We start from the raw sequence: 14996 nt of genomic DNA on the forward strand, positions 1-14996 counted from the left end.
TAATGACAATATATACATGTCAAAGTCAGGATGCCTGGTTACTTGGCCCAGGTTTGTAAAAGATTTTTTGGTCAGCACACCTTAATAGCGTCAACAATTGATTGCCAATTAAGTTTAGAATACAATGAACCAATTAAAACCCAGTTTAGGTCAGAATGCTGCTAATGGTGGATATTTTGATGAATCGAAAATTAGAGTTTTTTTCTTTGTATAAACTGTTTATATAATAAAATATGTTTTCGTAGTTTGTGTTGTCCCTTACCAGTGCAAAATTATCACAAATTAAAAAGGATTCATGCCAGTATTGTCCAAAACCCCACTTTTCTAGGGCGTTTCCAAACTTTTGGAGGGCAGTCTATTTTAAACTGTAATTTTTATTCCTGTAATTCAAAGTTCAGCATCATTACTCCAGTCTTCAGTGTCACATGATCCTTAAGAAATCATTCTAATAGGCTGATTTGATGCTCAAGAAATGTTACTTTTATTATAGTTCTTCATTATTATTGAAAACAGCTGTGCTGCTCACAAATTTTGTATTTTTGTGGAAATCTCGATCTTGACAAGGAAACATTTTTTTCACACTCTTAGTGTCTTGTATAGATGTAATGTTAAATATTTGTCAACCTGGATTTGACATTGACATTATGCAAAAATATTAAAAGATTAAAAAAAACTTCTTCTTCTTTTTTATGCACAGGGTAATGTTGGATTATCAGGGAAACCAGGGCCAAAAGTAAGTTTGTTATACACTCTTGATTTTAATACCTGTGAAATTCTGTCAGACCACAAAAGTGCTTGTGAAACTTTGGCAAAGAGAAGACATAAAAGATTAAATGAAACAGATCAATCATATGAACACTTCATTTGGTTGTGTCCAGGGCAATGATGGGTCCAAAGGAGAGAAAGGAGAGGTGGGTTTCCCAGGCAACCCTGGTTCTCCAGGACTAAGAGGTAAAGATGTAAGTAAATCAAGAGCCCAGAGTGACTGATATAAGAAGGATGTGAGTGTGTATTTCTGAGCACGTGTGTATGTGCGCTTTGCATCATTGCATTAAGGATATTAGAGATTTTGAAGGGTAATTTGGTCATAAAATACCCATTGTTTGCTTTTTAATTAATGCTTCATTCATTCATATTTAATTAAACTTTCTGCTTTCATGGATTTCAGGGTGTGCCAGGAGCGAAAGGGGAGGTGGGATCAAGGGTGAGAGAAACCCACACCTTCACGCACAATCTTGTTTTTCTATCATGGAGACTTTCCACTGAATTCTATTGTTTTTATACTGAGCTAATGATATTTTATGTCCCCTAAAATGACACATTGGTCTTTTTTTAGACATTATGTTTATTAAGCCAATTGTGTCTTTACAGTGCTTCGTTATATGTTTTGTTATATTTAATTATATATTTTTTTTTGTTTCAGGGAGAGTCTGGTTCACCAGGAGAGCCTGGAGAGAGAGGTGTCAAGGTATTGTCTCTCTTCTAAACCTCTTTTTTTCCTCATCTCCATTTAAACATTTTTGTCATTCAGTCTTGATCAAATGTTTTCAAATCAGATATTCTGAATTGGCCTGTTCATAATAATATCACCATCCCCATTAAAATCTTTATTTCTTCCCCTCTATTTCTTTTGTCGCTCAAAGCATTAAGTCTGTATCACTCACACTTCTCCTCATCTCCAATGTCAGGGCCCTCTCGGTCTTCCAGGACGTCCCGGAGACCCTGGGGAAAAAGGCGAGCCTGGGAAATTGGGGTTACCAGTGAGCAGCTTCCTTTATTTTACATTGTGTAGACAATCTTTGATCAAATGCTCTTCTGAAGCACTTCCAGAGTGAATTATGAAGCAAAATAACACAGAATAGTCAATACCGTTTGATAATGAATGTCCATGTTTTTCAGGGTCCAGAGGGACACAAAGGAGATAAAGGCGAGCCGGTATGTGCTTCTATTGGAAAGCATAAGAATAACTTTATTTTGTATCCTTTTTTTAAGACGAATTCAATATTTCATTGGCCGGTCATGCTCTGTGCTTGCATAACAGAATCTCAGTTTTTCTTGTCATGCTGGGGCTCTCAGATGATAAATTAAAGAGAAAGATTCAATGTATTAATATTGTATTCTCTGCAGGGGCTGCCGGGACCACCGGGAGTTACTCAAGTGAGTTTTACTGTATTATAATCAAGCTATTTAACATAAATGAATGTTAATGTGATCATGTCATTTTCGGTTGGTTGCTTTAAAATATGTTTGTTACAGATGTCATAAGCTGTCAAGACAGTATTGCTCTTTTTGTTTTGTCTTTAAAAGCACTGCTGGTCACTTTTTTGTCATTTATTTGATTTCATGGTTATCCTTGTTAATACATATTGTCAGTGATTCTCATAATTCTTCTTTCCTAGTACACTACGTCAGACAACACCATTCTCACCAAGGCCATTAAGGTAAAGTGAGACGTTTATATACAACAACAATCTAGGAACCTTCAGTCAGATGTGAGTGTGTATTTGGTGTATTTAAAGGGTGAACCTGGTGAGCCGGGACTCCCAGGACTACAGGGGGAGACAGGACGTCCTGGACCACCTGTAAGTGAGGTTTCACATCCTAAACTTTACTAATAACAGGATGATGTAGGTTACATTTTGCTTTTATTTTCCTTTAGGGTCCTGAAGGTAAACAAGGACCTCCAGGGAATTCATTGGTAAGTCACTATAAAGTCATAAACTTATTGTCAGTTTTTTTGTCTTTTAATTATTGTAAGATGAAAGACTTTAAAAACACATAATTTAATGTAGCTCAAATGTCTTTTTCTTCTAGTTTGGATCTAGTACTGGAAGAGATGGCATGGATGGTCTACCAGGAAGGCCTGGATCTAAGGTTCGACTACTTCCTGTTTAAATTTTTCTGCAATACATAATTCGTATGTACTGTTGCAGTTATTTTCAGTAATAATTAACTGTGTGGTTGTGTGTGCACAGGGTGAACCAGGACAGAAAGGGGACCCAGGACCAGTGAGTAGCTCTAATAACAATTATTTTCTGATCATTTATCATGTGATTCATATTTTAAATTTCAGTGACATTAACCGAATTGCAGGGTGTGCGACAGGTGTACAGTATTAGAGTGCATCAAAATACACAATGTCTGCTAATGAGTCTGTAGAACCCTTTTAATGTCATTTTGCTGAATGAAAAATGAGAACTTAGCTAAAATAATCCAATCTGCCAAGAATATGCGCTTTCCTAAAGGTTATCTTTTGTTCTTCAAGGACAGATTATTATTATAATTAGAGTTAATGCTGTACTTTTCAGTGTGTGTGTGTGTGTGTGCGCGTATGCGTGCGTGTGTGTGTGTGTGTGTGTGTGTGTGTGTGTGTGTGTGTGTGTGTGTGTGTGTGTGTGTGTGTGTGTGTGTGTGTGTGTGTGTGTGTGTGAGAGAGAGAGATTTAGTGGAAACCTGAATAGGGGATAGAATGTAAAGTGTGTACAGTATAAAAATCATAATGTTTATGGAGAGTCCTCAAAACTTGTGTGTGTGTGTGTGTGTTTTTTTAATTAAACAGAAAGGAGAGAAAGGAGATCTTGGGCGTGCTGGGATTACTGGTATGCCTGGTTTACCTGGAACACCTGTGAGTATACAGTAGTAACATTTACAGCCGATATAAACCATAATATCGCTATTAATTTCCTCTCTTTTCTTATGTTCTGTTCTTTTCTCCTGCAGGGTAAACCTGGTGTTGATGGGAAACGTGGAGTAGCTGGAAAAGATGTATGTTTAATATATTGTTATAAAATGCTTTTTTTCCCCTTTTTTTTTAATCAAACTAAACCCTTTTTTCTTTTCTTTTTTACAGGGAGAACAAGGTCCAAAGGGTGATGAAGGGACAAAGGTGGGAGAACAGACTAATATGAACTACTATTCCATTATTATTCCATTATCCCATTAAACCCTATTTAAGCTGAAATGCATTTGGCTAACATAATATCTTATTTTAATGCATAGGGTGAAAAAGGTGAACCTGGTGCAAATGTAAGATAATCCAAAATAATTAAATGGTGTAATTAAATGGTTTGTTTATATGCATAATATGTTATGTATTTTTGTCATTTTAACTGCTTTATAGGGAAATGAAGGTCAAAAAGGAGAGCAAGGATCTCCAGGCTTGCCAGGTCCTCCCATTGTTCTCCAAGAGGTAAAATTTTTAAGTTTGAGCTTAGACAAAATTGTATTTGCAACCATTCCTGATCATAAATTATATTTGTGTTTGTTTCCAGGGTATGTCGATTGAGGACATAAAAAAGGCATTTCCCATACCAATGGGACCCCCCGGTGCGACGGTGAGTGTGTCACATTGATAGCCTTGAGAATACATCACATAAATCAGAACATGTGACTGCAGACCATTGAGACATTTGGATGCAAAGGCTTTCATGTTTTTGAAAATCATGAGTTTGAGGTATACTCAACTTTGTTTAGCTCTTACATGTGTTTCTGTGTGTGTAGGGTCCTCCTGGGATGAAGGTAAAGTATAAATAGCCAAAAATCCTTGAAGAAATTAAAAGATTCTAAGGCGATATCTAATTTTTCTCCTTTTCTTGGCAGGGAGAGAAAGGAGAGATGGGTTTGAAAGGAGAGAAGGTACCAAACCTTCTACATTTCATTGATTACACAAGTTATCATCACATGTCTATGTTGCAGAAGGAATGATAGTGGGCACTGTATTATTTAACAGGGTGATGCTGGCCCACCTGGGAGAGCTACTGAAATGAAGGTTTCTCAGTGCTTATACATAATTTACTTCATTACAAAACTGATCTTAGGTGGTGTGAACACATTGTTTTGTTCTATTTCAGGACATTGAAGGCTTGTTTGATTCATATGGTATTAAAGTAAGTGTGCTGAATTTAAACAGCTTGCTTTTAACCCTGCAGGAATTTTGACGCCACAATGTTTGATTTTCTTACATAAATGGACTTCAATAAACACATTTTTTTTTAAAATATTTGGGAGATGAGGGTTCTTTTTAGGCATGTTGCCTGGAAGTAATGCTATGGAAAGATATGAATAAAATGTTTTTAAATATTTGTAGCCATATTTTTAGTGATATCAAAATACTAAATGTTAAAAACAGAAAAAAACTGAATGACACTATGTATTTGTGCAATAGGCGTAACAGAATCTAATAAAATTAGCCCCTAGATTAACATTTGCTTCAATTTTGATCAAATATTAAGCTTTAGTATTAAATTTTAGATTTACTGTTTCATATTAATATTAAGCTTTAATATTTACTGAAAACTTGCTTTATAAACAAAGTATAAATAATTGTAAAACATTATGAATATGATAACTGCAGTATTCTCAATGGAGGCAGCATTCATTACATCCATAACATATAAATAATTAAAATTACTTTTTTGTTTTGAAAATGAAGTTACTCACAACAAATGTGAATCTTGCCAGAAAGGATTTGGAATTAACCACCAGAATGTGTTGTGAATTGTGAACAAGAGCTTTTTACTGGTTTATAAAAGTCATCCCTACTTAATTAGCAATTTTATTGTCATCTTATATGCATTATGTATTTATATGAATTCTAACCATTTTGAATTACGCTACAGTAAAACAGTACCACATTTGCAATAAATAAAAACACAATTCCCAGCTCTCGCTGCTGAAGGCCTTGATTGACAGGCTGCTTCAGGATGGAATGGAGGAGCTTCTTCATGAGATCAGCACCAGCAGAAGAGTGAAAGGAGACAGACAGGAGCCAGACTCCAACGTCATCACTGAATACACCGTGAGTAGCCTCCTAAACATATAAAACATCTCCGGAAAATGAATTACTATGACAATAATACAAACACTCTGACTTCTAGTCAGATGCTTATCAGCATTAATGTTATGGCTATATTGAATCATAAGAGCTCTCTTTAATCCACAGAGCTCAGTAAAATACAGTCACCTACAAGAGTCATTACCTGATATAGATTTGACTGAGGAAGAGTCTGATGTTGAAGAGGGGCAGATGCCTGAACCCAGTCCTGTAAGCAAACATTCAGCACCATTATTCACAATCCACTTCTAATCTAACATCAACACTTTTTCCCCCAGATATACTTGATTGATTTTGCTCTGATATAATGTTTTTTTTTTTTTTTTCAAAGAGTCCCCCTCATGTGCTGATTGAGTTCAAGATAATTTAATAATTTATACATTTAATGAAAGCAATACTTTTGTGTTGTTGTTTTTTAATGTGGCTTCAGTGTCTCGTCTCATCTTTTAAGGAGCCTGTGGCTAAAACAGAAGTGAATCCTACGCTTTGGACCATCTCTACTACTCACAAAAAGACTGACCTGATTAAAACAAAGGAGAAGCTGGTAGATATCGAAGAAAAGAAACTTGTGGAGACCAACTTCAGTGATGTAACACCTTTGAAATATCTCCAATCCAACACTTCCTCTGAGAGGGTATGTTCACTAGTGATATTTAATGTTGTTTATTGTACTGAAGCTCATTAGAGTGTGTTGTTATTGTGATTTATATAGACAAAATTCACTCCATTTATTATAATGCCAAACATACACCTTAGCATTTAAGCAGTTATGCATTTTAAATCAATTAAATTTAAATTTGATGTAATTTAAATTTAAACTAGAATGTTAAAATGATTTGATTTTGATTTGGAATGTCTTTTTTTTTTACTGACTTTCTTTAACGGAATACCATTGAATGGCTACTTTTAAAATAAGTTTTAATTATTAACCATTTTTTTGACAGTTGGGTTCTGGGAAGGTAGAGGTAAGTATGGAGACAGTTTTCCACAGCCATGAGGACACGGGGAAGAAAACATCTGGAGAGAAGAAGAAAGGCAGAGAGAGGGGGAAGGTAATATGATCTTGATGTGTTATAAATGAGTTTGATTCTCAGTTTTGTGTTGTACTTACTGTAAATTAACTCAACATCACTTAATATAAAGGCTATTAACCCTGTAATGCCTGACATATGAAATAATTAGACAAAATCTAAAATAATAATAATAATAAATGATAAATAATTAGACAAAATCTAAACAAAAAAAAGTTTTTTGATGAGTATCATATTTGAGACATCAGGCTTTTGTGGCTCATATTGTATGATATTTGTTTATCAAATATGATACAGTAGGCTTTATAGGGTTAAACAGACAAATATCTTTATACTGGTGAAAATTGAAATGGGTTTAGTTATAGTAAAAACCTAACCAGACATAACTAGAACTAAACATTACAAATAAATACAATAAAAAAAGTTATGATTATTTAAAGTGTCTCTAAATATTTCTGATGATTGTTATTTAAAGCCATCTCATAAATTGTGATGCTTCTCAACTGCTAAACTCTCAACCAGGGCAAAGGAAATAAAGGACGTCAAAAACGGCAAAGGAAACGTTTGGTAAATGTTTCATCATCGCACCTAACCTGACATTCACACATCATTCACATCCATGGGAGCTTGTGCTTAATGATGAACTTTATTTTTGTGATACTTAAATATTCTGATATACTAGAGATAATATAGACTTGTCTAAATATGCCTAAATATTTCATTAAAAAAGCATAAACCTTAAACGCATTTTAAACATACACTTAAATCGATCATTAAATGCACCTGTGGTTTGCCCATAATCATAATACATTAATAATTTAACAAATATGCCACAAATTTCACTAATCACAGTCATTACTATTTCATCTAAAATAATAATTCACCCAAAAATGAAAATTCTCACCCTCATGTGTTTACTAATTTTTTACTTAATTACTTAATTTTTGGGTGATTTATAACTGCTTAAATTCTTTATAAAGCATGATTACCAGCATGATCTAGCCTCTAACTTGTAAATGTCTTTTTAATCTATTCTCTCTCAGTTTTACATGTTTGTTTGTTCATTAGCATTTTAGCTGATCATGTTCTGTCTTTATTTATCATTAGAAGGCAGAAATCATTTTAATGTTAAATTACAGGAAGATCAAGACAACATGGAAGAAGAGGTTGAAGAAGCATCATATGACGATGAGGAATACAGTCTTGAATATGAGGTAAGTCTGTCACATGATCTTACAGTATGATGTGAAATCTAATATAAGGCATCTTGATGAAGGCAAATAAACTGATGTGATTCATAAACTTGAAAGATATCACACAGTACATCAGATTTTGTCTTTAATGTGTCTCTTAGTATTTACACGTGCATAATTAGCTGAAAGGGACCTGACATATCAGCCTACCCTAATAAGTTTACCTCATATCTCCCTCACTCACACCCACACTGTTCACTTCACACTTTAAAGGACTTTAATATATTACTCCCACTCCCCAGCCTAAATAAGAAACCGTAATCACATCATTTCTAATTAATGTTGAGTAATTATTCTCATAATCTCTCAACTTTCAGTTTATATCTTCAAACAAATGGTTTACCCACTGTAGGCAGTTTTCATGAACTTTTCACATTGATTTTTAAATGTTTTGTTTGTATCATGTCAGGATGAGCTGCCCACGAAAGAGCCTTTTCCCTCTCGAGAGGAGGAGGACGGAGGGGAGGAGGTGAGCGCTATCAAAACCTAACCAAATCACAATATACACACATAAATACACAACTGAAGGCACTATTGCAGACACAGTCACAATTTAGGTAAATTGATGTTACAGTGCAATCATTTTTCATCAATACTATACGGTTGTACTATATGCGTTGAGTTAAAGTTTTTTTTTTTTTTTCTGCTGGAACCTGTTTTTCCTCAGCTAAAATTCTCAGCAACAACAGCTTTATACACACAAGAAAATGAGGTAAGATACTTCACCTAACCTTTCTTTTTAATGCTATTAATAATTTAAAATGTTAATAGTTGCATAGGAGCAAGGCATTTTATGATGTACTGAAAATATTAAAATGCACACAGGGTGGGACGGAAACATCTTCTCAGACTACACAGTCTCTAGACAAAATCGGAACGAAAGAATATATACTTCCTTTCAAAATATTAAAGTTTTAGTCTCTAATGCTCACCAAGGCTGCATTTATTTGATGCAAATAAAATATAGAAAATTGTAATATTGTGAAATATTATTACAATTTAAAATAGCTGTTCTTTTTCAATATATTTTAAAATATAATTTATTCCTGTGATGGTAAAGCTGAATTTTCAGCATCATCACTTCAGTCTTCAGCAGTGTTGGGGGTAACGCATTACAAGTAACTTGAGTTACGTAATCAGATTACTTTTTCAAGTAACTAGTAAAGTAACGCATTACTTCTTCAATTTACAACAAAATATCTAAGTTACTTTTTCACATTTATTGACTGACAGCTCTCCTGTCCCCATGTTGAGAGAAATAAAGTGCAGAGGGTGTTGTGTGCGCTGTGTGAACATGATGGTTGTTGTAGTTTAAACTAAATGTGAACATGCATTTACTTATCTCACTTGCATGAAAACATTCAGTATTCCTCAAAATGAATAAAAACAGTGAAATGCAATCTCAGAATTTTTGCAAACTTGTAATAATTAACTATATTAAATTACACAAATATGCTTTATGTATTTAATCTCAATTATTAACCAATGTCTTTGCTGCTGATCTTCAATATACCTAATTCAACCATACTAATAAGCAAAAAATACTTTAGATTAGAAAGGTTTGTTTGAGCTGCGCCTTCTACTGTACAGGTGTAAATATGCTTTTCCTATAGCCTGAGGCTTATTCATTTCACTTTTGGTGTGAAAGGGCCTTTTTGCCAAAAATAGAACTTTTTTTTATGTTATTAAAAACAAACAAGCCCAGCCCCAGTGAGAAAAAGTAACGCAAAAGTAATGTAACGCATTGCTTTTCATAAAAAGTAACGAAGTAACGCAATTAGTTACTTTTTTAGGGAGTAACGTAATATTGTAATGCATTACTTTTAAAAGTAACTTTCCCCAACACTGGTCTTCAGTGTCACATGATCCTTCAGAAATCATTCTAATATGATGATTTTGGTGCACAAGAAACATTTGTTATTATCAATGTTGAAAACGTCTCGGGTTACAAATGTAACCTTGATTCCCTGAGAAAGGAAACGAGACACTTCGAGGTAGGATGCTAATGGTGAACGCCTCAGCGTGACTGATGTCTGAAGCACATGTTAAAACATGGCAATCGTATTGGCTGGCATGGATTGAAAATATCCAAAGTCCGTGTTTCCCCCAGCGAAAGATAGCTCGCAAACATCTCATCGATAGGGGGCATCAACACGTATCCATGCTCATGTATCCCATGTTCAATATGGAGATCAGGAAGGAATGGAAGGCTCAAGGGAGCTGGAAGATGGACAAACGAGAGCGGAGCTTGTCATTGGAAAACACTCGCAGTGGAGGACTGAGCATGTGTCATCAGGTGTCAGAAATGGATTTGCACACTTCTTGAAACACTTATCACAGGCCATAATGAATCGCTTGCTTACCATGCTTCAAACAGTCCCTGAAGACGAAGAAGAGGATGACATGTTCTTTAGGCACCCTTTTTATACTTCATGGTCGCACTAGTAGTGACATCATAGGCTGTCACCGGCCAATACGATTGCCATGTTTTAACACGTGCTTCAGACATCAGTCACCCATTAGCGTCCTAGGACGCAGTGCGAGTTCCAATTCGAAAGGGAACAATTGTGCTGCTTAATATTTGTAAAAAACTGGTACAAATTTTGAACAGTAGTGAATGCATATTTTAAATAATTCTAAATGTATTGTTTGATAAACTTTTAATTCCCTTATGACAAAAATTGCACAGTATTGCTCACAGCAAGTATTTTTGATAGAAAACTGTCCTCTCAATTTGTTTCAGATGGCTCACACAACACCAGCGAGTCCCCTGCTTTCATCAAGAGTAACAGAGCAGGTACGTGTTCGACACTACGTTCACTTCAGCAGCTTAAAGCATATGTTACACATTAACTTATTTCGTGTTTCACAGAAGCCACCTGAAACCACATTATTATCAGTGATGAACACAACACAAACTGGAGAGGAGGTAAAAGTTGATTTTGCTTTCTGGCTTCCTTCTGTTTTGCCTTTTTGCTCTGTTTCATTCCACAGCTCATGCACTGACATGCTGCAAGTCTTGCATGTGGCTTTTGTTTGAAGCATGAACTAACTATGGCTTGGGGAATCTTTCCTTTAGCATGTTTGTTAGACACTTTAGCTTATTGCAACTAATTATTAGCATGCATTTTATTTTTTGCATGACAAAATCAGTGAATTTCACCAGTGCAAACGATATTTTGCGTAAGTTCAAATGCATTTTAAACAGTCAACTTCAGTGTATAAGTATAAAGTGTGAGTTTCAAGAACATTTTTAATATATACATATAACATAATTAATATATAATGAAAGTAACGTATAAAGTAACACACTGACATCCCAGCATGCACTGCACTTGAATTTTAGTCATGATTCCTCTGGTTTGTGTACTTGCAGAATGAAACATTAAACACGCTTCATAGCTTACAGATCAGCTACAGGTTTTCTTTAATATATTTATTTTCTTAACACAGGAGCTCCCCTAAACTCTGTAAGAGAGACATTCAAGTGTGTAGAAACTGTGAAGGGTAAAAGAGGGGGAGGATCTGACTGGCCGGCATTACTTTGGGAGAGCCTCCTTTCCCGTCGCACAATGATGATGTCATTCATCCACGCTGCCTCCACCACGACTAGCGTTCAGTACGCTGCAGTGCCTTTGATAGATTGAGAAGAACCACCAGCACACTCTGAGTGTAAACATAAAGAACAGACCTTATAATGTGCTGTCTTTACTGAACATATACCAGCTAAATCATTCATATAATTCACATAAACATGACAACACAAAACACTGTTTTAAAGTTGTTTTAATAACTTGCTTAGAGTATCAAATCATTTGCCCTGACAGCTCATGCAACATCCATTTGTTCATCAGTTCCTTATTTATTGATAAGACTGAAAAAGGATTGTATTTTGTTTGTCTGCATATTTACTTTTTTTTTTATTTGCGGTAACAATGTTTACCTGTTACCTGTCTACCTGTTTTCACTGGTGAAATTCAAAGACATATTGCTTTTGTTTCGTATTTAATCTGTTTGTGCATGTCTGTGAGTAAATGTGTTCTTCCTAAACCAGTCTTAACCCGTTTCTGAGTCTTTATTGTGTGTAATTTTTTTCACAATCATGAAAAACTGTTTGCTTCATAACATTTTTAAACATGGACGTCCACTATATTGGTACAATATCAGTTATTGGCCAATATTCCCCTCTTTTACACTATTAATTTAATAACACTGTTAAAAGTAATCTCAAAATGCATATTAGTTTTTTTCATATACTCATAAAAAAAAGCTGTCAGTGGAGTGATACCCTTTTAGAAATTACACCTTTGTACCTTATTTACATATTAGCATATTAGTACCTTAAAGTGTACATTTTTTCCTAAAAGAGTGTACAGTACATTATAATGTTATGGTGCCTAAATTCACATGTAGCATGGTTGATTTAGTAAGTAAATATAGTAAAGTAGTGAAGTAAATGTACATGAATGAGAGAAAGCTGTTTATGAGACTGTTTGGGTATAAACAGGGGAACTTGTCCCACAATAGTGGACTGGAAGGGGCAAGATCTAAAGTGAAGAGGAGCGCCCCCTCGCCTGAGTACATGGTAAAACAACTTGTACATAACAGTCTGGCTATTGTTTTGTTAGGAGAATTTCATTTGTACATAGAATAAACATCTTAATAAAGCACAAACCAAGTGTGTCTTCTGCAGGCCTACATGCCTGGAACACCAGGAGGACAAAACCGTTACAAATACGGATATAAGGTGATGTGCTTCTGATTGGATCAGCTAATCTTGGTGAGCTGCAGATGTGATTGCATGATGGAATGGAGGGAAGAAAGTAAAATTGTGTTATCTCATCTTTTAGCGGTCCACCTCAGGTGCAGGAGGCAAAAAGAAGCTAAATGTGAGTGAGTTTAATTTACCTAAACTAATGAGGAATTCATTGAACTTAAAATAATTACATTCATAAAGTGAGCTCAGAAATGCCATGCAAGGAGTTTTTCCTAATTTTGTAAGTAACTTTTAAGAAGATTCTTAAATTGAATCAATGAAAAAATCATTTAAGAGGAACAAACTCATCTTGGCATCACAAGACGACAAGTCTAAATAATGTAACCACATTCATTATTATTGGCCCAGTTTTGAAGAGGAATGTGACTCAACCTAAAAGCCATTATTGGTTTATTTGAACTCCATGTGCATGTTAGACACACACAATTTTAAAATTAATTATAAATTCATTAGCAAATAAACCAAAAATTACAATAATCAACGTAATCTTTGATTATTTTTACTTAAAAAAGGAAAAGAATAGCACAATAAAAGGTTTTCACACTTTATTTTTCTGTCACTTTGTAGAAAAAGAAGCAAGCAAACAAAGACACTGAGCCTGTGACAGAGATGTACAGGGAAAGAGGGAGGGAAGAAGATGGGGAGAGAGAAGACGAAGTCTATCTTGAGAACAAGGAAAGGGTGATTGAAGAGGAAAGGGGAACTGAGGCACAGTGGGACATGGAGGAAGAGGATGGTGCGACTGAGACCAAAGATTACAGTTCAGGCGACGGTGATGAGGAGACAGGCAGCGAGGAGATAGAGGAAGAATTTGAGCTAGAGAGGGAGAGAGAAAGACAGGAGATGGAAAAAGAAAGGATGGAGCTGGAAAGAGAAAGGGCAGAAGAACTGGAAAGAGAGAGAGAGCTAGAGAGGGAGACGGAGATGGAGGAAGAGGAAAGGGAGGAGAGAGAGAGACAGTTACAGAGACAAAGAATGGAGTGGGAGAGACAAAGAGAAAAGATGGAGAGAGAGAGGATGGGAGAGACAATAAGAGAGGAAGACATGGGGCCACGTATTTCCCACTGTGATTATCTGAAGGTAAGAATGTGCTTTAAAATCTTCAACAAAAATACAGTATTCCACATATCAACAACATATATATGTAATAAAGAATAAAATATCAGACATTTAGACCCTAATTTAATTACTGTAAATAGTACGGTCTAGATTTTCAGTGTAGTCTCTGTTGGACCCCACTGTATTTATGTATTTTTATATATTTATAACTTTTTCCTTGCTTGAACAGGGACCTCCAGGTGAAAACGGAAAACCAGGCCTTAAGGTCAGGCAAGCTATTTTATTATAAGTCAGAACGATCTGTTCTTAGTAATAAGCATGACAGTCCCATCCTGATAAATGATTTTATATTAGCAATGTTCTTGTCAGCTCTTATTACTGAATAAGCTCTCCGTGTTCCCAAACCAAAGTCTGTTAGATAATCATCCCTGCTTCCTGATTGGTCTGCACCCCACCTACACACATGACATACCTGCCTCCTCATTCACAATGTTAGGAAATTATTACTGTCAATCAAAACCTGGTGGGTGGAATTTCAGTAGTTCCCTTCCGCTTGCTTTGATGCCCTAGGAGCTTTATTTTTAGTCCTGCGAGCCTGAAATAAATTTAATTAGTCTTTATTAAAATTGTAGTGCTGATGGAAATCTTCTGAGCTCTTTGTTGTTTGCCCTGTAAAAATTGTGGTTGCGAGTGGCTGATCATTTGTGAATTTGCGCAGGGGGAGATTGGAGAAAAAGGACAGAAGGTACATTCATTTTCGGCTTGGTGTCAATAACTGTTCATCCCATAATGCTTTAGCCTCCTATGATCTGTTAATGTGTTCTGTTTTAGGGAGAACCTGGAACTGGTCACCGTGGGCCAATTGGTCAGGCCGGTCCACCCGGACAAAAGGTGATTGATTGATTGATGCTGTGAAAACTGTGAAATTAACTTTCATTCCTAGTTGGACAGTTTAATGGTTGACATACAGGAGAGAATACCAATATAAAACTAAACACAGCTAATAATATAGACGACTTGTTGCTAATGTTTTGTTATGTGCT

At 35.4% G+C, this 14996-nt stretch overlaps 1 protein-coding gene across 1 annotated transcript in view; it reads left to right on the top strand.

The window, feature by feature from the left end:
- The window catches only part of col7a1l (collagen type VII alpha 1-like), a 73955-nt gene that overhangs the window by 42708 nt on the left and 16251 nt on the right, over window positions 1-14996 (top strand). The window contains exons 47-84 of the mRNA XM_067392261.1: window positions 698-733; window positions 879-959; window positions 1169-1204; window positions 1424-1468; window positions 1689-1760; window positions 1900-1935; window positions 2128-2157; window positions 2400-2441; window positions 2520-2582; window positions 2660-2698; window positions 2815-2874; window positions 2976-3008; window positions 3560-3625; window positions 3721-3765; window positions 3851-3886; window positions 4000-4026; window positions 4121-4189; window positions 4272-4334; window positions 4501-4518; window positions 4600-4635; window positions 4730-4768; window positions 4851-4886; window positions 5663-5797; window positions 5942-6043; window positions 6285-6467; window positions 6778-6885; window positions 7387-7431; window positions 8004-8078; window positions 8527-8586; window positions 10861-10914; window positions 10990-11046; window positions 12625-12702; window positions 12811-12864; window positions 12968-13006; window positions 13462-13974; window positions 14183-14218; window positions 14672-14698; window positions 14785-14844. Of these exons, the coding sequence (XP_067248362.1) occupies window positions 698-733; window positions 879-959; window positions 1169-1204; window positions 1424-1468; window positions 1689-1760; window positions 1900-1935; window positions 2128-2157; window positions 2400-2441; window positions 2520-2582; window positions 2660-2698; window positions 2815-2874; window positions 2976-3008; window positions 3560-3625; window positions 3721-3765; window positions 3851-3886; window positions 4000-4026; window positions 4121-4189; window positions 4272-4334; window positions 4501-4518; window positions 4600-4635; window positions 4730-4768; window positions 4851-4886; window positions 5663-5797; window positions 5942-6043; window positions 6285-6467; window positions 6778-6885; window positions 7387-7431; window positions 8004-8078; window positions 8527-8586; window positions 10861-10914; window positions 10990-11046; window positions 12625-12702; window positions 12811-12864; window positions 12968-13006; window positions 13462-13974; window positions 14183-14218; window positions 14672-14698; window positions 14785-14844 (2634 nt within the window). The remainder of the gene's footprint in view (window positions 1-697; window positions 734-878; window positions 960-1168; window positions 1205-1423; window positions 1469-1688; window positions 1761-1899; window positions 1936-2127; window positions 2158-2399; window positions 2442-2519; window positions 2583-2659; window positions 2699-2814; window positions 2875-2975; window positions 3009-3559; window positions 3626-3720; window positions 3766-3850; window positions 3887-3999; window positions 4027-4120; window positions 4190-4271; window positions 4335-4500; window positions 4519-4599; window positions 4636-4729; window positions 4769-4850; window positions 4887-5662; window positions 5798-5941; window positions 6044-6284; window positions 6468-6777; window positions 6886-7386; window positions 7432-8003; window positions 8079-8526; window positions 8587-10860; window positions 10915-10989; window positions 11047-12624; window positions 12703-12810; window positions 12865-12967; window positions 13007-13461; window positions 13975-14182; window positions 14219-14671; window positions 14699-14784; window positions 14845-14996) is intronic.

This window comes from Chanodichthys erythropterus, chromosome 8 (assembly GCF_024489055.1).
Source record: "Chanodichthys erythropterus isolate Z2021 chromosome 8, ASM2448905v1, whole genome shotgun sequence".
Classification (NCBI taxonomy): domain Eukaryota; kingdom Metazoa; phylum Chordata; class Actinopteri; order Cypriniformes; family Xenocyprididae; genus Chanodichthys; species Chanodichthys erythropterus.